General features: G+C 37.5%; 1 protein-coding gene across 7 annotated transcripts in view; it reads left to right on the top strand.

The window, feature by feature from the left end:
- The window catches only part of SRBD1 (S1 RNA binding domain 1), a 127,549-nt gene extending 123,393 nt beyond the window's left edge, over positions 1-4,156 (top strand). For all 7 annotated transcript variants that reach the window (XM_066993806.1, XM_066993805.1, XM_048079456.2 and 4 more), the window contains 2 exons: positions 459-643; positions 3,220-4,156. In XM_066993806.1, the coding sequence (XP_066849907.1) occupies positions 459-643; positions 3,220-3,509 (475 nt within the window). In that variant the 3' untranslated portion in view covers positions 3,510-4,156. The remainder of the gene's footprint in view (positions 1-458; positions 644-3,219) is intronic.
- The last annotated feature ends 18,872 nt before the right edge of the window (positions 4,157-23,028 follow it).

Raw genomic sequence — 23,028 nt, 5'->3', positions numbered from 1 at the left:
CTTTGTACTGATTTAATATTTTAAATGTTTATTGTTTTACTAAACTGCATTTCTTTTTAATTTGAATGACCGACAAAGTGACAGTATTATAGAACTCTCATTTATTTCTAGGGAACTTTTATGCAGAGGCATTTTACAGTCATAATCGGATTTAGTTTTAGTGGGAGGTAAATCATCAGTTGGAAATGATTTACATTTTGAAATTTTGCTTCTGGTTTTGTACCCTATTCCAGGAGACGCAAGTATACAGACATGCTCTACATTTCCATGTTTGTGTCTGATCAGTGATGAGTTGACAGGATGTGTACTTGGGAAATGATTTGTTCACTATTCTTATTTTTTTTAAATCAGAAGTTTTTTTCACACATCAGTACAAAAGTAATGAAACACCCTAACTATAGCAAAAGTTCAGTTTTCACTGAAGGATGTCACAAATCTGTTATCTTTGAATTCCTCAGGTTTTTATCTTTCATTGGAGGCAACCCAAATGACATAGGAAAATCAGATATGCAGCAAAAAGTAAATGCAGTAATTCAAAAGGAAGGACTGGAAGAGACAGCTAAAAGGCTAAATACAACAGTGCACACGCTACAGCTAATCATCGATGGTCTGACTCAGCCTGAAGGCTTTGACATCCGTACAGGTAAACCCTTGTTTTAAAGGTTGTAATCTCAGTTCAATTGCTCTAGTTACCACTGTTAAACCGGCATGTTTTCTTTTCTAAAGTCAGTGGTAGATTTTCATGAATGTGTAGCTCCATTTCTTTTTCTCAGACAGGGAAAAGGTTATATCATAGTCAGATGTTTCTTTCCAGCTCAGTAAGTAAGGAGTGTGAATCCTGTCTTAAATCATGGCCTTTTCAGCCATAGGAAAGGGAGTTGTATGACCGTTAACAAATGAAATAGTTTCAATATGTTGACTTTCTGCTGATTAAATCTACGTTCGCTTTCCATCATGGGAGGAATGCTGTGAGACCAAGCTGAAACAGTAGTAATAAAGGTCCGTGGAGCCGTAGTGTAGTAGTGTGTAGTTTTGCTCTTTTATTGCACTAGTTCCTGGAGACAAGTGTAATTGGAGCACATAGCTCATGACCCACCTTTGGTTAAAACTTTGCAGTAGTGCTGAACAGTTGGAGGATGGGGGTGGGTGAGATGAGGTAGGCAATGAAGTAAAACATCTGGAGATGCTGTTGTTTAATGAAACTTACAGCTGGAGTCTCTTACAATGGCGAGAGATAACAGTAGACAGCAAAGGTGTAGGCTTGTAATAACAAATAATAAACTTATGCTTAAAAAAGATAAGATTTTTGTCCACCTTTTTTGGATTTGTTAGTAGTTTCCATGCAAATTTTATAAATATTTCCCACTAGTGATCTTGAAAATGTGTATTTTATGTCTCCATTCATTCTGGTTGTCTCACATCTAAATCTAAATTATTGTAGGATAGAATATTAGCATATGAAAGTATAAAAGCAAAACAGAATCTACTATGGAAATAAAAATAGAGGAAATATTAATCCTCTGTTTCTCCAGTACATTCAGTATTACTGTAGACAGGATCTGTGACTGGAGCTCTGCTTATAAAAGCAGAATAATACTTAGAAGTGATTAAAGGACTAGCCTAATTTTTGTTATTGGATGAAAACTTTGTTCTGACTATGGAATCTGAAGTCTAAGGCAGGCAATATTCACTGGTTGAAGGCAGACCACAGTCACAGTAGGCAGCCTAGTAGGCTTGGATAGCTGTAAATCACTGTCTTTGCAACCCTGCTAGTCATGCCTAACAGGGATCAGGCAGACTGAGTGGTTTGTACTCTACCCTGATTCAAATAATTAATCTTGGTTTAAAATTCAATTCCACAGTTTCTTCCAACACTAGACATATGTCATAAGGGAATTAGAGTTCTCCTGTGTATCCTTTTAAGTATTGCTTATTTTTCCTAAACTATTTCAGTACAAAGGAAAATGGCAAGAATTCTGGGGGGGAAGGGAAAGGATGTAGCTTTTTATCATATTCTAAAAATCTTTTCCTCCCCAAGGTGTTATAAGTCACTTCTTGTGCAAAATTCTTTTTAACATTAATTTGAACTAAACCAGTATCTGTAATGAGTCGGGGAGGGCAGACACTGTCTGTCTGCAAGCAATAAAAAGGTGACCATCATTCCTCTGATTCTTGTTGTGCTCATTGCCCTGAATGGCTGTGTAGTTGCCTTTTTTGATGAAATGCTACTGCGCAGTATAATGTTAAAAAGGATTAACTGTTTTGGGCTTAAGCAATTAGGTACATTTCTTCAGTGGAAACTTTGAGTTCATTCAAAGCCTATTGCTGCCATGGCAAGCTTCTGTATTCCATTGGGGTCTGATCTACAGCCTGCTGAAGTACATTTTATCTATACGTTTGTTCAGCTTATATTTGCCTATAAGAAATAAAATATAGGAAAATATTTGGAATCAAGATTTGGTCATGCTCTCTGTGAAAAATGTTAGTCCTGCTATATCATGGAAAAGGTAAAACAGCAGTAGGAAAAGGTTGAAAGGGAAGTTGTTGAGATGGTTCAGAAGGGTTTTTTGTAGGAGCACAAAGTGGTAAGCAACTAAGGAGAGTTTCATAAAATATGTGTGCCCTGTGTAGAATGTAGACTTCAGTTTATTACTTGCTTAAAATCACGCATGTGTGGCTTTTAAATTGCCACTGCAGTTGACTTTCTGATATCATGGTGCAGGTGAACAGCAAGCCAAAGAACAGTACATTGTTGACTTTTCTGCTTGGTATGTGATGAGACTGAGTATTCACATTCCGGTATACAAATTTGTGATCTCAAATAGCATGTTATATATAATTTATATAGCTCAAATAAGAGTTGTCTCAAGTCTTTTCTTGCTAGCTCCAAGAACATTTAAGGAATCTTTCAGTCACTAGCTAATATACTACGTACTTCTGATCCCCGTGTAATAGTTTCATACCACTCAGTTCACTATGCTTATCACTCCATTTATTATAGCCTTTTAAAGTGACTGATAAAATAGTAGAAATCAGTTGTTTATCACAGATAGGTCTTTATTTTAAAATCTAGTGAAAGAGCATTTGTTGCCTTAGAGCTACTTTGAAATGACTTCTTAAATAGAAACGATTAACTGGAAACAACCATTAGAAAATGATGCAAACTTTTTGTCTAGTGTCTTATTATTATTATTTTTGTTTGTTTGTTTCTTATAACAGATTTTGATAAACCTGACTTCAAGAGAAGCATAGTCTGCTTTGAAGACTTAAGTGTTGGTACTGTGCTGACTGGAAAAGTTGAAAATGCAACACCGTTTGGAGTTTTTGTTGATATTGGTGTGGGAAAAGCAGGTTTGATTCCAGTGCGAAACATAACAGAAGCTAAACTTTCGAAAGTGAAAAAGAGAAGAAGCCTTGGGCTAGGTCCTGGAGAAAGAGTGGAAGTAAAAGTGCTTAATGTTGATATTCCTCGATTAAGGATAACGTTGGATCTTATTCGTGTTTTATGAGAGGGTTTTTTTTTTTAGGATTGAGTCTTCATTTTAAAGGCTAAGTAATGCTAGCAAGGTTCTAGAGATTCAGGCGTTTAATGAAATAAATGTTGAAAGTGAATCAGTTTTGAAACTTTTTTTATCTAACAGTTTTTCCACATTTATTGAATCCTTTCTGTTAATAATTGCTAGAACAGTTTATTGGATTACCCCCAAGGAACATTGTTATTTTGTCTGCAGAAAAATGAAATTCCAGTGGGCTGTCGGACAGATCTGTTATCTGTTCTGTCTGTGCAAGATTTGCTGTCTCGAAAGATACCTCTGCTGCTCCCCTTCAAAAAAAGAAAAAACTGGTTTAGTTTACCTTATTTCTGGAAGAGAATCTGGAAGAGGGTACCTAGTTGTAGAAAAGTGATCTTTTTAAGTTAGTTGGCGATGACATCAATTCAAAAGTAGACTGAAGAAAAGACCATCTGTTGATAGTTCAGAAATATTCTGCTTAATTTGAGCAATGTTATTAGGAGGTCTGTTTTCCTCCAATTGTTCAGTTACCGTATTGATTAACACACTCGGATGTACCTTAGGGTTTAAGAAACTTTGCTGAAAGATGTCAAAAGACATTGTTGTTGATGTATACTTGTACAAAATAAAAATATTTCTGGCCATCTTTTCTCAGTGTGCTGGTTCTAAAAATGTTTTTAACAGACGTAGTACTCTTTCTTTCTGATGCGTTACGTTATTAACACTACAGTTTAAGGATGAAGTTTGTGAGGATGGTCTTGTCAGAATGTCTTCTCTTAGGTTTTGTTTTTCCATTAGCTGAACCTTCTGGGGCTTTTCCAGCATAATCAATGAAAATAGAGGTTGAGACTTGAAGGAAATGCTGACAGGATTAGACTTCTCTGAAAAAAAGGCATAATAAAATCTCATAAGTGACATAAACCTTATCAGGTTGTCAGAAACCTTCATTAGTACAGAGGTTAGATATGAGAATTCATGATGCATTAAGCCAATCAGTCAAGCCATTTGTTCAAGCTACTCTGTCCCCGGTTCCATGTTGGTTTTATGGCAGTCTTAAGAACTGGATTTAAGTAGTAGAGAACCCACTGCAAGCAGTTCTCTCACCTGGAAATGGACTTCTAAATGAGCTGTGAACATTACCAAAGCAATCTGCTTCACAGGAAGGCAGATTTAAATTACTTCTTTTTCTTTACATAAAAGGGTAGTTTATCACACTTTAGTTGATGTTTTGATTAGCAGGGTGGTGTAAGAAGCTAACTGGGTCTGTCAGTACTGTAAGTGAAGAAGGAAATTGTACTCCCTGATCCCTCTTTCACGATGAATAAAAGTCACCCCTTGCAAATACAAAAATTGTTTGTTTATTGTAATTCTTGAAGAAACAGGAGTAATCGGAAATTGTGTAGAATTTGCTTCCAAATTCTAATAGTGATCACTTTCTGGTCCAGTAGGATCCAAGATGACAGTCTTAAAATGTTCCCAGAAAAACAGAAATAATCTTCACAATATAAAAATCTTTTAAGAACAATCAATAAAATCCAGACATTTATAACTTCAGTGTATTTTTCAGACAAATTATTTTTCAAATTCCGTATTACAATTCTATTAGTTCTTGCAAGCTGGATGTGTGCATCAGTGAAATCAGGTTAATATTGCTGGACAGTTCAGATTCTCCTAGGCATCTGTCATTTGTATCTCTGAAACCATTTCAAGCTTGCAAAGTTTCCCTCTGATCTGTAAACCGATAGTTTGTTGTGTGGACTATATCTGTTCTACTTATTAATGCTACAGGAAAAAAATGTCTTAGGGTTGAGGTACGCTTTTAAAGGAAAGTAAAGGAAATTCTTGTCCATTTCCCACTTTGCAGCATCAAATTGTGTTTGTTTTTCTGAAGGTGCAAACTCTCCAAAGCAGCATACCCTATTTGTAGGTGTTGCATACCCTTTTCTCCAACTTATAGTCAGAAAAACTGGTATCTTTAAGCATTTGTTTTGCATCTTTATATTAAAACACTGCAAAGCAACTTTGGATTTATATATATGGACAACGTATGGTTCTATGGACTTAACCTGTCTGTACACACTTTACTAATAACTAGAGTTAAAAATGGAGTTTGGCTTGACCCAGAACCTTATGCACATGGTGCAAATAGCTGAACAGAATTTTTTAGGAATGGTTTACACGATCCCTGAGGACAGTGGTGGGAAGGTATATCCAAATGTCATTTTAAAATCTTTCTGGAATGTATGCTATGAGGAAAAAGTTGTCAACATTTATGTGGTTGGATGTTTGTGTGAATGTGCAAAATGGGACAAGGAGGAAGCAGACAGATGAGTGTAGTGAAGTATGGAAGATTTTATCAGCATGAGTTAAGGGACAGACTAATGGCTCAGAGCCATTCGTTATGCAGGTCACTTCAAAGAACCATGCAGATCTAGAACAGATCTAGAGAATAGCAGAGTTAGTAAATTAAAATGTTGCCATTTTCTTTCCAAGACCATCTTGCCCATCTTTGGTTTTCATGATACTGTGATGAGACAGCAGAGTCTCTTGGTGACCAAGGAAGACTGACACTTCTGGCAAGTTACTTGTTCTACAAGAGGTAGATGGGATGGAATTTGATTAATTTAGAAAGTTAACAAAAATTTAAAATACCAGAAAATATCTGTGAAAATATGAGCAATTAGAAGGCAGGAATAATAACCAGAAGTGTTATTACATTGACCTATATATATGTGCAGATATTTGATTTTTTGTGTTTCCTGTGGAAATCTGAATTAACTCTAAATTGATGCTGTTAGACTTACACCACTGAAAGGACAGCTATCCAAAAGTAAATTATTCATTGGACTTCTAAACTATATTCACTTTCCTGAGCTTTAATACTGGACTTCTACAGTCCATGTCCTGATACTGTTCCTGATTTAATAAGGTAGTTCAATTAGTGTGTCTTGGACTCTTTTAATTTGACATTATTTTTTCAAACTGAGAATTAATTTTTCTGAGTGAAGAATGATTTTTCAACACTTGTGTTCACACACGCTGCTCATGCAGGTATGATTCTCCATAATAAACATTTTGCTATCTGTAGATACTTGCAAAACCTTTCTAGATTTCCGTTTTAATAAGTGTTCTTTTTTTTTTTTTTCTTGCTAGGAGTGCCTAGCTCATGAGGTTTGTTTCTTCCACCTAGAGACATTTTGTTTTGGTGCTATGTCAAACGGTTTACCAATCTGGCCAAGTTTGCATAGGACAAGTGATGATATAGCAGCAGCAGAGCGTCCAGCAATAGCACATGTGTGTGGCCTTCCCAGGGAATTTTTGGTTTCTTGGACTCTTCCTTTGAAGTCATCAAACTTGCCTGTAAGTGGGGAGAAACTTCTGTTTACCACATGAACACAGATGGCACCTACAGCAAGTGTCAAACATCTTTGCTGACGTTCCTAGCACCCAAATAGCTGTTGGCATGGGTACTATGTATTAGTTAGGAAAACGTGACATCATTTGATCTCCCAGCTCTGCTTTAATTTTCAAAACTAAGAGCTGGCTGTAGACAGTGTATTTTGCATCACATAGAATCATTTAGGAATCATCAAAAGGAATCATCAAAAGGAGAGAGATCTTACCTTTACTACATTTTTGTCACTTGGGGTGGGGGGGAGGGGGAATAAACTCCACTGTCTATGACATGGTCAGCACAGCTTAGAATCATGTTTCTTAAGCCTTTTGAAATTTTCCTGTAATACTTCTCAAAGTAGATTTTCTTGGTATGAAATTAGAAACTGTGGTATCACTATACTATCTTTGAAAACAGATGCAAAACAAGTCAAAAGCTCTGCTGAGCTTTATTTATGATCTCTACAGTCACTAAGCAGTGTCTAAGCAATGAATTAAATTTGTTTGGCCTCCACATGTTCCATTAAGTTTTCTTCTCCAAGTTAACTGAATATTTCTGGAATTTTATTTCTCCTTACTGTCCCATCTGTTCTCTTCTTTGAATTACAGAGTAGAATATTCTGCAGATGATCATGCTTTGATCATTTTCTAAAGCCCATTCCAATGGCAAAGATGAAAATTAGTTTCTTCTTTAAATATTTTTGTTCATGTAATTGTGTTGTTGTTTGTTTTTTGGTTTTTTTTTTAGTCTTTAATATCACAAGGACCTTCTTCTGAAGGTGGAAAGCGTATTCTGTATTTTTGTGTGGGTGGTCATAAAATTCTGTAAATGAAACATCTCCTTGAGATTTTTTTTTTTCTATTAACTCACGGGAAGGTTCTTGCTTACTCAGAATGCTGACCAAGAAGACAACTTATTTACTCGTGTGTTCCTTAGTCTGGCTGCTCCTTAGCAGGCCTCAAGCTTATTCTGTGTTATCACAGGGACTACTGGAAAACATTGTCTCTCTGAATTTTTAAATCATACCAAGATGGGAAGTTTGCCTATTGACATCTTAAATGTCTGCAGCTTTCCCTACAAAAATGTCTGTCTTGTTTTTTTTTGTTTTTCTTTGCCAGAACACAGCCTTTATAAAATCTTAATGAGAGTCTAACAAGGATGAGTATGCATTCATATGGCTCTTCCCAGTTTTTGTTAAATCATAATGTCTGAAAATATTACAATTCTATCTTCTCAATCAGGATTTTTCTTGGACTCATGGCTCTCAGATTTCTAACAGCAATGCCGCAAAGCTATTTTTTTTCCCCATTCACCTTCCCCTTTAGTTTCTGACCTAAGAAAAAATTACTAGGTGAGTACTTTTTTCTGTTTGAGATAAGCGCTGTTCTCTATGCAGTCCAATCTTCGGAATAAATTTCTGTAGTGCCTAATGGTGATGTCCCCAAGGTTAAGAAACAAACAAACAAAAACCCTGCTTCATCCTGATCTTACTAAAAGGCTTCAGGGTATAGTTTCTCAGGTGAAGAATTAAACACAATTTTATTTTTTGCCTTGAGCGTGAGATGCCAAGGCATCTACTCACCGTTCCACCTCTCCGCACAAGAATCCAGCCCATTGATTTTAGTTTAGTTTAGTTTTAGTTTAGTTTAGTTGACAATCTACTTTTTAGTCCCTCTCTCACTCAATAGTGTGGAATTTTGCAATCTCTTTCCTCCCATATGCGGAATCATAAGAAGAGCTTCTAAAGACTTCTGTACTTTAGATGTTGCACAAAGGAGAAGAATTCTACCAAACAAGATGCCACTTGTATGCTGGGCTGTACTAATGCAAATCAAGAGTTTAAAAGAAGTCATTTGTTTTGGTTTTTATTCCTGCCCCAGGCAGTTTTAGACAGCATATATCAATTTTCCAGAAACTTGTCAACCTCAGGAATGATTTAGTATGCTGTTAAACATAATAAAATCAATAGGAAAACAAATAGAATTTCCACGAGGAGCAGACGGGTGGAGAAGCTTGCCCATATGGCATATAGACATGCTGGAATTTGGGACTTTGGGGGGTACTTGCATTAGAAAAATTGTATGCTGAGTGAAGGTAATGCATAATTCAGGAGAACAAATAATCTAACAGGTTTGTAGTAGTTAGTCTTGAAATTGGTGTCTGTGTTTATTTAACAACAAATACACTTAGAAGCTTCATGCCTGGAAGCTACAAAACAAACAAATTATATTTGCTTAACTTCAGAGCTTTTGACATAAGGAGTCTCATCCACTCTGAATTGAGTGTGGAGTTCTAGGTTCAGTCTGAATAATAACTGCTTTCCTAGCCTTCCTGAGGGTAATTTGTATGTCTAACTGCTTTGCTTAAGGACATCCAACCTCAAGAGTATCAGTCCCATTGAGAAAGCGGAGACAACCAGTTATGCCAGTAACCATTATTCTACCTCACTCCCTTCTGTTTAAGGTTTCCTAAATAGCTGTGAGGATATTGGTGTGCCTGGGGGCATCTGTAAAAGCTAGGCGAGTCACTCGTTCCATCCTTCCCCTTCAGGGTCTGCCAAGAGGTTTGAGAACGCCCCATTTACTGATCCAAACTGTTCTTCACCATCCGTACAGGCACGTAGAAGCTGTAAATGGCAGCATTTTGAGAAATCCTTGTGAATCCATGGTCCATAAAGCTTCATAAGTATCTGACAATGTCTTCATTTCCCACCACAGAACCTAACTGACTAGTTTTAGGAGAACTTATATTTCCAGTTGAGTCTCCAAGTGGTCCTTTTGGATTGATGTTGCAGCAGTAACCTGTAACAGGAGGCTGCCGAAGAGTGCTGCTTATTCAGAGGAGTCTCTAGGAGCTGACTAAGTTGCTTTGATCTAATCCACGTTGGAACTTTCACTTATGTTTCCAGCTAGACATCAATCAATCATAACAGGTCAACCTGTTTTCATAAAGTTGTTTTTTTTTTTTTTCTGCAGTTCATGGCAGTTTCCAGAGAGCTAGAGTTGAATAGTAATAAATCATGAAAAGTCTACGTATTGCAACACAGGCTTTACTACAGCTTCTGCAACTTGGAGATCAACAGCCAATTATTAATTAATTTATTTTTTTTCAGTCTGGAAGGGACCAGTACCAGGAGTATTGCTTCTGCATGAGCTCGTACAAATGGCTTGCTGCTCGTAATCGATCTGCAGGGTTTCTTGCTGTTCCTGTGGCTATTGGGTCTGCCCTGGGCACATTCTAGCTGCATCAAGAATTCTCAGAGTTTCTCCACTCTTTAGAAGGGAGAGAGGACTGGAGGCCGCGCCCAGAGCAGGACAACTGTCATCGCAGTGAGAATGTTAAGTCTCACCAGAAGTTCAGAGTAAAGCACCCAAGTCTGCTCACCTCATTTGCTCTATCTGCCTGCTTAGGGGTCAACAAGTTCTTGGAATCTGGCATGCTTATGCCTTGGTTCACTGCTTAGAGCTTCTACCTTACGTGTGTTCTTCTAGAATTGAAGAAGATTAAGGCATGCATGGCAGTCCAAGTAATGTCACTGGACATTTATTTATATTTTTCTCTGTCTCTTGTTCTGTCTCTTGTTCTCCTTCATGAGGGGTAACAGAATGGATCACTTAGTAAGCTGGGCAGCCACAATTTCCTTAGCTTTGTTAAATCTGCTTGAGTTCAGGTTTTGACTTGTGGAGAGTCTGTCTGTCTTCAATAACTAACCAGAGGAGTAACGAGGGGACCACCACCTCAGAAAAGTAAATCTATGGTTTTTTTTTTTCTCTCATTGTCTTACAAATCCATTTATCCTACTATGCCTGAATGTTATGAAAAGCATTTTCAGTATTCAGTCAGCTAAGCTGGAGTTTCTCGTTCTTGTATCTGATAATTAGTCATGTTTCTATTAAAGGCTGTGCTTTTATTTTCAGTTAAGTACTGATATCTTTTATTTTCATTTGGCTCATGATGAGGTATATGAAATAATGTCATAAGAAGAACTAATATGCTGGGGGGTCATTTAAAAGACTGCGTACAAGAGAAATCTTAGGAAAGTATTTTCACCTCAGAATTAAAAATGTGGAATAGCTTGGCAGAGAGAGGAAACTGCCACATACCATAGGGTGTATCTTGGCAGTGTGACTGCTTTTTTGTGTGATGAGGAGAGGGAGAGACAGGAAAGGGGAAATGGAAGGAAATGGAGGGATTTGGGGAAGAACATCCTGGAGATCATTCCCATAATTTTACGTGAGTGAAGTTACAGTGTTGAAATGCAAATGGTAGTAATATGATGGTAATATAATGGTACTGGAATCTGAGCACAGATCTCTTATTCCTTGTACCTCATATGAAGGTAAGAATGGTGCATATAAGAACTCTCTCTTATTCCTTGTACCTCATATGAAGGTAAGAAAGGTGCACATAAGAATTTACTATTGCTAAAGGAGATTGCATGTCACATATCAGTGTGTGTTGCTATTGAAGAGTAGTATGGAATCATTTGGCTTCAAGTGGGAGAACCACAAAGTATGTGCTGTTGATTGGTTCACTTCTTATTTCCCAGTGTTGTTGTTTCTAATTAGTTTATTACAAGCAGATCAATTCATACTTATTATTACTGATGCAAGCATGCAGCTGTTGTTGTAGCACGTGCATCATCCATCAACAGAGAAGGTTGTGGGGTGCTCCAGGATAGTGGGCACCAGCCACCAGAATTTTTACTCACTTGTACCTGGTGGGAAGGCTCCTTGAAAGTAGAGTGTATCACAGCTTTCTTTGATCCCTTACAATTAACATACTGCTGTCATCAGTGCATAGGGATAGATGGAGAGCCAATCAGAAGAATATAGCAGAAACTCCAGCTATCTCTATACTAGCTAGATTTATTTTTTTCCTAAGAGCATATGACATCTGTGATTTGAGACCTGCACTGGTGTCTAACTTTTTTTGTAAGCACATTGGTATTGGCCTATGAAGAATCTGCCTGTCTGTAAGATCTAATCTCCTGGTGCGCTTCATGACTGAGGAAGTTGCTAGGTTTTATATTCGAGCATGTTCTTGGTGTGTTGTCTTGTATGGACAGTGTAGTTTAGAATTGGTCCAAAGTAACCCAGACATATCAACCTTTAGTGTGTTCTATAAGGCCTTCTCTTTTCTCAGACACATGAAGGAGTGATAATCTAAGAGCTAAAAGAAACGTCTTCCTAAGTTTGCTGTTGACAGTCTCTTAGCTTATTCTGTGTGGTGACATTGTTCATGGAAGGAAAGGGTAAAGCTTATAAGACAAATACATTCAAAATGGTATAACTGGCAGCTGTCTGCCTGGTGGTAGGAAATCCTTGAGAAGCTCTGTCACAATCCGTTTCCCACGTTTCAGATATAAAGCTTCTCACTTGGATCAAGTTGCAGTAGTGTGTTTCTTGGGAGACCAATGTCACTTCTTGTGCTCTTTCCATTGCTTACAGACTTTGCTGGACCAGTGACAATCTGGCCCTTGTTAGAGACCAGCAAAACAACAATAAAAATCCCTCCTATTGAGTGGAGCTTCGGCTCATGTCCAAAACCAAGACTGGCCGCAGTCAAAACCCCCTGAAACAGTTCTACTGTTCTGCTCCTTTTCCACTTGTGAGAGGAGTGGCTTCAAATCAGCTCATCTTTGTCGAACAGAATAGCATTGGTTTATCACTATTTGTCTATGGTAGTCTTTTTTTCTTTTTTTTTTTTTTTGAATGCTCTGTATTGAGTTATTTACTCAAACATAAAACAGAACACTGCAGAGCTTTATTTTCAAATGTAGAGTAAAATTTCAGCATATGTTCTGTGTCCTTTACCTGTAACTTGTACCTGGGTTCATTGTGAGAAATACTAGAATACTTTCCTTATATCAGTGACAGTTATGGTGTTGACTGATTTGGTGGTTATCAGATCACAATCATGTGGAAAGGCATAACTCTGCAGGCTATCTACCTCAAAGGAGAGCTTGTTGAAAAAACATAATAAGGGAATTGTGCTTAAATTGACTAATCAAGTGCCTGAAAGTTGGAAAGTGCTTAAGCGTCCTTTGGCATGCCCATCCTCTGAACTAAACAAGGCATGGGTTCCACAGGAAAAATGTTACGTGATTGTGTAGTCTGAGTCAAGGCAACGGCATAGGGTAAATGCAACAGTAAGTATAAATGGTATTCCCTAGCCTCTGAGTGCTTGACTGCAGCCTAAAGGAATATGTCTCTTCTGAGACGTTTTAATGCCCTTTTCTGGCTCGTTCTTTAAACAGGGGAAGTAAAGCTGCCCAGGAGCAGAAGGTTCCACTGGGGTCAGTCTTGCTCCATCACTGGCATCCCTCCGCAGGATCTCTTCAATAAGCCTAGAGTCTTTTATAGGACTCTTATAGAGTCTTATAAGCCTTTTTAAAACCTGTTTGGCAATGTTACGTGGCAGAAGCTATCTACAGTTAAGAAAAAGGTTGGGAGGACCCCAACCAAACGTAGACCCACTGTCAGTGAACTGAAATTTTAAATGTATCTGAACAGGAGTATGACTGTTCGGATGGGGTATGCGTTAAGGTTGGTGTATTTCAGTAGAGGTGAAGCTGTGTTTCAGTGATATCAGCCTCCTTGTCAAATCCACAGAAGATAATCATGTGGACTGTAAAAGCATTGTTAATTACATCATCGATGTTGTATCTCCGCATTTGAAACTGAAGCTTTACTGGTCATAATAAAAAGAAGGATGGTGGCTTTGAAAGCAGATGTTGTTAACTTTCCATTGCATGTAGGCAATTACAGCATTCCTGGAGCGCTTATGTATCTTGATAATAATAAAAAGGGCCAATATAGCTGAAAAATGAATGTGCAATGCACTCTTCACAGAACAAATATATCTATATGTATGACATCTCTGTTCCATTATTTCATTTCTGTTTGTAAACTATCCTTACAGACAAATCTATTTTGTATACTTCTGGCTTATTGCTAGCAAGATAGACATAAATATGTCTAGGAATGGGTATACCATAAACAACTATACAGAGTTTTTAAATAGATACATTTTACTGTTTTTGAAAATACAATTGTTTTGGTCATCATATCTTCACTCTGCAGATCAGCAGATCAACTTGTAAACTAATACTTGTTCACATTTCACTTGGATGAGATTTTGTGTGTCTGGTGGGTTGTTGTTTCTTTTTGTGTGTGTGTTTTTTCCCTAGGTTAGACCTATTTATGGGAATTACTTATTTGAAGAGTTAATTAAATGAATCTGCACCTTAGCAACATCTTTTTCAATCTGTGGGTGATTTCTGAATTTGTCTTTTATACTCCCAGTGGCTTTAACACTTGTAAAATTCTGATGTTGCATACTTCTCCTAATAGCATCCTAAGGGAGCAAAACTCATCTCACCAGGAAAAGTAAAAAAAAAAAAAAAAAAAAAAAAAAAAAAAAAAAAGGCCAGATACGCAAGTGTACTGTTATTTAGCAAGTAGTGTTCTTACTGTATCCTGCAGAAAAACCTGTGTTGTTATTGTTTCCTTCAAGCTCAGCTAAATGGTACTTCACAAAAATAATTCTTGAAGGAGCTTATAGCAAAGTACATAGGAAAATTTTAGTAAGTGAAATGTTATCAATGGAACAGAGATTGACTGTTCATCTTGCCCGGTATATATTGCTTTGTCTAACAACTTGCCCCAGCAGGCTTACAATTGTGATCTCTCTGAAGACCCTCCCAGCTGCAAGAGCTGATTGACGCAGTCTGTAGGCAGATGCACTTGCCAGACTCCAATAAAGACGGGGCCTTGGGAAAATATAAGGCAATTATTGGTGGGCAACAATCCACTAATCAGACAATTTCAAAATTAATCCCATAGTCCCTTACTGTATTAGCTTTCCTCCTTGTTTGTATTTATACAGCAAATTCATGACTTCAGTGAATACTCTCTCTTCCAGCCCAATTATGTCTCTCTGAGGGTATTAAATTAAAAACAGAAGAAATATTGAAAGTGGCTTGCAATTAGTTTCTTTAAAAGGTGGTGTGGCACTTGCAGTCTGGGGTTCTTAATATGATGCTTTATAATAAAAGTAAACAGGATTTTTTTTCATCATGCAAGCAAGACGAGTTTCCTAATATGCCTTGTTATAAAGCGGCCTATATATAATGAGAGAAAAAAAATGATTTGATTTTGGAGTTTAATTATATTTTCATAGAATTCTTCTAGAGTAACTGACAAGTCCACAGTGTCTCCAAATAACATAAATAGATTTGGTTTTGTGCACTTTGATTCATCTTTTCCTTGTTTTATTTTGATCTCTTTATAATACAAAATCACATTGCATTTGATCGTAACCTGCCTTCTAAATGAAGACTGATCTAAACTGTAAATTTCTTTCACAAGGAATTGAAATACAGACCCATCTTCACAGCGTGACTCTTTAAACATGAGCCTAGAGTCCTTGTTCATGGGCAGTATTGCTCAGATTTTTAAATTTTGAGTTCTTGCAGGGTCCACAGATTTGTTTCTGCAAATCTGAACCTGAAAGTATGATTTTGTTTTCCATTATCAAAAAGAGGCAACCAAAGAAAGACATATTTTTAATGGAATTGTATTTCTTCTTTGCAGATCACTATTGGCTAGGGTAGTAAGAGGACTGTGCAATTCTGTATTTTCCCACATGTGGTAGGAACCATACAATATTACTTTTTGTTTATTGCTTTATTACCCACTTGTAAATTAAGTGTACATGTGGGTTGAAGATTAGATGGTGCAGTGCTAACAGCTGTAAAAAATGTACAAAATATTTCCAAGTTGAAAAATATGTGGGGGTGTGATTAGACTTGAGATAGTGAGGCTCAAACGCTTCCTGGTTATCTTTGGTGAATTCACTGAATTTCTCTGTACCTCAGATTTCCCTCTGTATACTACCTTGAAGGGATGCTCTGGAAAAAAAAAAAAAAAAGGTGATGTGAAAGTTTTTATTGAATTTTCCTAAAGGCATTGTAATGGTATAATTTTCCAGTAAAAAGGATAGATCATTCTGTAAGTGGCAGGAGTGTTGGTTAATTCTGATCTTTCTAGTAAACATATGTATGTGGAGCTAGTGGAAATATAGAGTTAAGTCTTCTACTTCGGACAAAACAAAATTTGAATCAGCAGTGCACATTTTGGACTTTTGTAATCACTCATAATTTTGGACTGATTCACAGACATAGTGGATGTATGAGGTCTAAGTAAACTATTTTCTGGTTACTGTAATTTCTCCAACTTTCTTTCTAGAGCTACGGAATCTCTTGTAATGGAAAAGGGCTAACAGAACACACTTGTTTTGGTGGATACATTTACACAAGATGAGGGTCAGGAGACACAAGGGTAGAAGTTCCTTCATTTATTACTAGGGCATCTAACAATGAGACAGCAACAATTGCAAGCTGCCCTTCCTAGTATAAGCAAAATCCAGGACAGAATAACTGGTAGGCCTTGTTTTATATTACTTTTATTTGATTTATTGCACAAGTTAACACCCCATAGTTCTTTGAATAAAATAAAACAAGAAAAAAATGTAAGTATCAGCAACAACACAAGCCAGAAAGCCTTTCATCTTCATTATGAACTAATTAAGCTGTTGATTTCCAAAGGATTAACACCTCCTTATGTAACACAAGATGCATTCTGTGAGTAGGAAGCTCCGTAAGGTATCAACTCATCTGATTTGGCATATTTCAATCTAGCTCAGGAGGACAGAGCATGAAAAGTGGGAGGTTAGCAAAATAAGAAAAGTTATCCAGATTTCCTCCCACCCTCGCTTTATCAAGGTATTTGAAGGAATTGTACCTAGACATATATAAGAAGATGTCTTGTGAATTTTATCAATTGACCAAATAGATTTCACATGAAATATTTAGAAAGTGCACTAAAATTGCAGTGCTGGTTAAGAAAGTAGAGCTTGGTGAAGTAAGGCCAACATCTGCCCACTGATGCTAGCAAACCTTTGCCCTTCAGTAAAGGGTCTGAGCTTGGAGGTCCCAGAGCCTGAAATATGAATATATAACTTGATGATATTTTAGGGAATGAAGGCAGCTCTTAAATCCACCTCTGTCTAGGGGTATTCTTCTTAGATATGGGTACAATACAATTTCCCTGCTCACACTGAGGTTCAGCCAACTGACCATGCTGCTATTTGTGGGCATTCTTTTATTTTCTTTTTATGTGTGCAGGTGGATTCAGACCACTGGCTTTACGTACGCCACCAGCTGGTGAAAGCTTTCAGCTCCAGTTGACCCTAGGTTAAGTTAGAGCTGGTGACCAAAAAGTTAACGTTGGTGCTACCAAAGCCTGAAGTCATTTGTTACTCTTTAGTAGTCGCTGGTTCTAAAGCCACAGCAATTAGGTTTGTATGGCACAATAAACAAAAATAGAAAGTGCATTCGTATGGATAATGTAAAGATTAAAGCTCTTGCACTCTCAGCTGCACACTGAATAGCTCACATTTTTATATGCTTTTAAATAGGAGTGCTGCGTAACATGACCCTCTAGTTGAAAGGATGCAGAATCGCTATACTCCCATCTGGATTATTACATTCAATTTAGGCCACATGAACTCCTGTGCTGAAGGTGTACATCTAAGAAAATGGTTGTGAATTGAGCGTGACTTGCATAAAAGAGCAAGTTGCACCTATTCTCTCTTGAAAAGCATCTGCTTTTAGTTAAAATCACAGTTGGCTTGCCAGCCAGCCATGGGGCCCCCATCTTCTTTTCTGTATCACCCCACATTCACATGGTTAATATACTAGTAATTTTATTATGGAGCTGTGGTCAAGACTCTGTGGCTAAGGTTGCAACCAGGTTCCTTTATAAGCTCTGTTTTTTGTCTGCCCCACTAGAGCTTTCACTGGGAAAATTGACTTGAAAATTGGCAACATTCACTCTGCACTTCATATCCATATATTTACATTCTCAAGCATGTTTAATTGTCTTGCTCCCTAGTTTACTACTCTTTCAACTTTAATGTTAATTATCAGGCTCCACTTAAAGTTAAGCCTTTCTTGGTGTCTTTTAATTATAATAAAGCCCTAGGCAGTTGGGTTACTAGGACCACTGCATATTACACAGTTCAGACAAGCTGTGCTGTTTCTTGGTTGTGTCCCTCAGTTGCCTTGGTATGGCTTATTTGCAGACTGGAAGCTCTTTGACTTTTTGTTGAATTTGTTTGAGATGTTGAAGGTCTCAGTTTCAAACTATTACTGCAATAAAAATAAATGTTAATAAACATCTAAACAATTCATAAACACAACCTTGCTCCAGTTGAAAGTGATGGCAGGATCTCTACCAACATCAGCAGGAATGGGGTGCAGCTGTGGCTCTCATTTTGTAAATGGCCGTGTGTGCAAAGTCATCCCTACAGTCTCAGCTAAACCAGTGATGTTTTTCCAGTCATTGTTTCCTTATCCTTGCAAAAATTGAAATTGCCATGTTTGACAAGGTACTGAATGTCTGCACATTTAAGTGTAGGGAGTATGTGTGTAGTAGAGTTGACTGGCTATAACTGGCAAAGTCTGTTTTGAAAATGATGCTGAATTTGAAGAAGTGTAGTACAAGCAGTTCCTTGTTTTCATTTTTTCATAGACTTTTTTCCCATCACTTTTCAAATGCAAGCCAAGTCTTGCTCACAGAAACTAAGAGGTGGTAGAAGATTTGCTTGCACCCAGGTGACTTTGGCACTTTAGTCTATGTTCAAAAGTGAATTCAAATTAACAGCAAGGTGGGAAAGTATCAATTTAAAATGCAGTAGCTGTTGTTTTTCCACAGCAGAAGGATAGTTTTCCTGTTTAATTTGATCTGGTCTCATGCAATATCTGAATCATTTTTCCTGACCATATGTAGGAAAGCTGTCAAGAATCCTATACTCCAAAGTGACTTAACAACATCTAGACCTCTAAATAATTTTATTTTCAGATTCAGCATCCTTTGTGTATGTTTCATTATTTAAAACAAATTGGGATCTTCAGAGTCCTCTGTGTTATCTTCAAAGTTTTATCTAAGTTCCTTAAACACATTGGTTCTGCAGTCAGAGAGGTTTAAATAGGTGTAAGAGCCAAAATCATCTACAAGAAATAAGTCCTTTGATATACTCCAAATTGATTGTATTAAGACCAAAAATTGAAAAGCAAAGGAAAATAGACGAAAGTCTGCTGAAAGGAGAGGGGTAACCTATTAAAAATAGGTCTAAGAGGATGATGGTAAGAATGGTAAGAGGAGAGAAGTCTAGAAGGAAACATGGGGCAACATGGGAGACATTTTCAGAGAAAGACAAAAGGTGCAGACATGAATGCCTTCTGGAATGCTAATTGTTCTATAATTCCTTATTTTGGAAAAAAAAAATCTATAAAAGTACATAGATTTTTCTTCTTTTTCACTGAACTGTTCAATGTATTCATCATCCATTTTGTGCAAATTTCTGATGTGCAATACATCAATTATTCTTATAGTGCAATATCCTTACCTTTAAATTCACAGCCACTGGGGGAAAGCCTTGCCCATTCATCTGACAGAAAGACTATAGTTCTATCGTATGATGAAGCAGCTGTGTCTGAGAAGTCTGTGCAAAGTTGATATCTCATATGCATGGCACTGAATCTGCCAGAAGCACCAGCCCGAAGAGGCAACTGTCTTAAAGATATATGGTGATACACATGGTCAGAGGAACATACTGCAGACCTGAGATCACAGTAACTGTAACTTCTAGTTTTTAAACAGATCGTGATGCATGTCTACACACCTGATGGAGAAATTTAGAAGTGCCTGGGCTGTAGTTGTAGTTGGGGGATTCCAGAAACCTTGTTTTTCCAAGAAAGACTTGGAGGAGTATACAGAAATTGGTCATCCCTTGTTAAATGAATGTTGTTAAATATTGAAACTTTCTGGAAATTCCTTCAGTGTTTCAGTGCTGGTATTCCACTCCTCAGATTCTGAGAGGTAAGATGAAGTAATGCTATATTACTACTGTCCTATTGATTAAGTTGGTACATTCCCCGTCAAATGGTATTGGTGTGCTTTGATTGAATGTGGGAAGTCTCAACATGTTCCTTGACAGCATAGCCATCTGCAAACCAAGAACCTGGGATATCTTTATTGCGTGCCTACCATAGAGAGTTGTCTCTTGACTGTAGGCTGCAGAGGGAGTTTGAGATGGACAAATCTCTTTAAAGATCAGTTTTTTAGGAGTCTGCGCAGTGAAATCTGTTTTGTTGGTTTATTTGTATGTATTGGAGTCATAAACTTAGCAATGCATATATTAAAATTTATGTAACTTAGTATGACGCAGTTTGCTAAATTCATGAAATATATATCCCTTCAAAAATCACTCACATTATATATAAATGCTAATAATGGAATCCCTCAGCAATCAAATGAATTAGCCCACATATGAGTGAAATACCAAGGCAGGTCTTGTTATTTTTATGAAACTGTGAATAATATAAGTATCCGATTGATAAAATTTTATTAAAGCTGACAGCCCTTAAGTGATCTAAGTGGTAAATATTGAAATGAAGCTTCAACAGCACTGCAGTATCAAGGGAGGCCTAAGGCAGTAATAAGGATTAAACAATGATTTAATGTTGTTCCTTGGGGGTAGGGATTGTTGTTTTAATGGAGAGCAAAAGCTCACTTCCTTCTAAATAATTAAACTGTGATTTGAGAAATTGATCTAAGGTAGTTGTAGCGGTTTGTTAAGTCCGAGAAAGATAAATGAAAGCAAAGTATCCTGGGGCAAGGGGAAGTCAGGGGAGAGCAGTGAAGAGATAGTTTTGCAGGATAGATTCATGACAAGTGTCCCTTGGGAAGGGGGAAGCTGGCAATGAGCATATTTTATCTTTTATTTGTAATGTAAACAGACTTGTGCTGCCTGAGGCATGGTAATAGCTAATGAGCAGGGGGTTTCCATGGGGTGCAGATTTTATTAGCGCAGCTTATCAAAAATGGAGCTAAATTAAAAATGTGGTGTCTTCTAGATGATCCAATAATCAGTGATGCTACAGGGAGCATCTCTACCCAAGCAGAGTGAGTGTATTAGCATATGTGTGCAAAATTTCCAAACAATTTGTTCAGCAATTCTTGTGAGCTGTATGGCTTTCCCATCTTCATAGCAGAGGGTGGATTTCACATAATAGGGCTGAGTATTTTGGGCTGTCTTAGGAATGCAAGAATGAAGGAATTTTGTAATGTGTTTCAAATCTGTCATTTGTGTATAAGCAGTGGGAAACTTGGCCAGAGAGCTTCTCCTCATATATGCCTCTTGGGTGATTGTTACAAATGAGATGACAGCTAGGATGGTGGTAGAGATGGGATATAAGTGGAAAAGGAGAGAGAGAAAACTCTGCCTAATTAGATAATTGCTGAAGGTAATTTCCTTGGGGTTAACCTGATACACAATCCTGAACAATTCTAGACTACCGACACAGAGCTTCCAAAACTGTGGTGGATGGTTTCCAGCTAATCACCCCTGTCAGTAAGTATGCATGTAACACAGTTTAGAAACACAATTATATTGAGCTAACATCCAAGAGAATGTTAAAATTCCCTCTACTTACTGGAAAAGACTGTCTCTGTGCTCAATCCATGCCTTCAGGTATAGATACAAATGGGCAAGGTGTTCAGAATAGTGTTGTACTTGGGCTATGGCATATCAAAGGGGAAATGAGTTAAAATATTGAAAGACCCAGAGAACACACCCCACTGTCCAACAAAGTCTAATGACTAGCACTGCCAACATCTTTGCTTTGCTCAGCACTCAAAGCAAAGCTCAGAAGATGGCAATTTTCAAGGCAAATTGAATGCAAAGCATAAATGTCTTCTAGAAGTTCAGTTTTATTATATCTGTAGTTTCCAGCAATGAGAGAGAGGGATATTTCAACAATGTGTGTTTGTTGTGGGTTTGGGACTTACTGACAGGTCCACTGAAACAAGAACAATTAACAGGACTGTCCCTGTAATATCTCACTTCAGGGTGTACGACCTGGAGCTAGTAGATTTAAAGCTAAGGTTACACAATCAGAAACATGTCTTGGACCCACGTGCTCCTTCCTGTGCTACGAAATGAAAAAATGGATGTGAAACCATGCAAGCATACAGAAAATGATTTGTTGGTCTGATTTTTCCAAACAAGCTGTATTATGTTCTTCTATTTTGGATATATTTTATTATAATTAAAGAAAAAGCTCAAGGCCTCCCACTGTGCAATCAACCTTAATGTTCACTACTCCTCAGGCTACTAGAGAGAAGAAATTGTACAACGATCAAACAATCGTTGTTAGTTACTGATGGTTCTCTGTAAGTGCTAGGCAGGTTGCAAGTTCCAGTCTAGTCTACAGAATTTCTTAGAGCATCCAGCTTTAATGCGATGTTTGGGTATTCTCTGTCTGTTCAGTCTGATGACTGAAATCCATGATGCGTCTAAACTCATCTTCTGTCAGAAGGAGTCAAGAGTGGATTAAATATTGTGTTTTGATATATTCATTTGTTGGATTGGATTTGGTCACACGTACAGCTTTTTTTTTTTTTTTTCATTTCTATTGGAACACAAGGCAGAAAAAATGCCTTGCACTTTGAACCAGAAGATGGTAGATTTATGTCTGGGGAAATAGGTTTATCCTTTATGTGAGAATTTATTTCATGGTCTGGGCCCATCCCTAAAAAAGATTTCTATCTGCTGAAGAGGTAAACTCTGTTTTATGGAGTATTCTGTTTTATGAGAGAAGTGATACAAATCTGAGAAGAATTCAAGAAGCCCTTTGATGAGATGAATGGGGGATTCTCAACCTGATTCATGTTCTGTGGAAAGCCAGGGCAGGGAACCAGGACAGAGCTCATGTTGTTATGGTAATTCATGTTAGTGAGGAGGTGCTGTCACAGAATCATTGAGGTTGGAAGGTACCACTGGAGACTGTCTAGTCTAGTCTCCCTGCTCAGAGCAGTCACAACTGAACCGGTTGCTGGGGGCCATGTATTTTAGTACTTGACCACAGCTGGAGTCTCCAAAGGTCTGTGTACTTCCTTTATAGGTATATTGCATTGCTAGAGCCAATAATTGAGGAAGGAATGGTGTAGGTAAATGAGTTATCACCTGTCAGGATAGAACAGAGTATCTCAG

This window comes from Anser cygnoides, chromosome 3 (assembly GCF_040182565.1).
Source record: "Anser cygnoides isolate HZ-2024a breed goose chromosome 3, Taihu_goose_T2T_genome, whole genome shotgun sequence".
NCBI classification, from domain to species: domain Eukaryota; kingdom Metazoa; phylum Chordata; class Aves; order Anseriformes; family Anatidae; genus Anser; species Anser cygnoides.
Note: the sequence above shows the minus strand (reverse complement) of the source record. Positions and strands in the feature narration are given on the sequence as shown.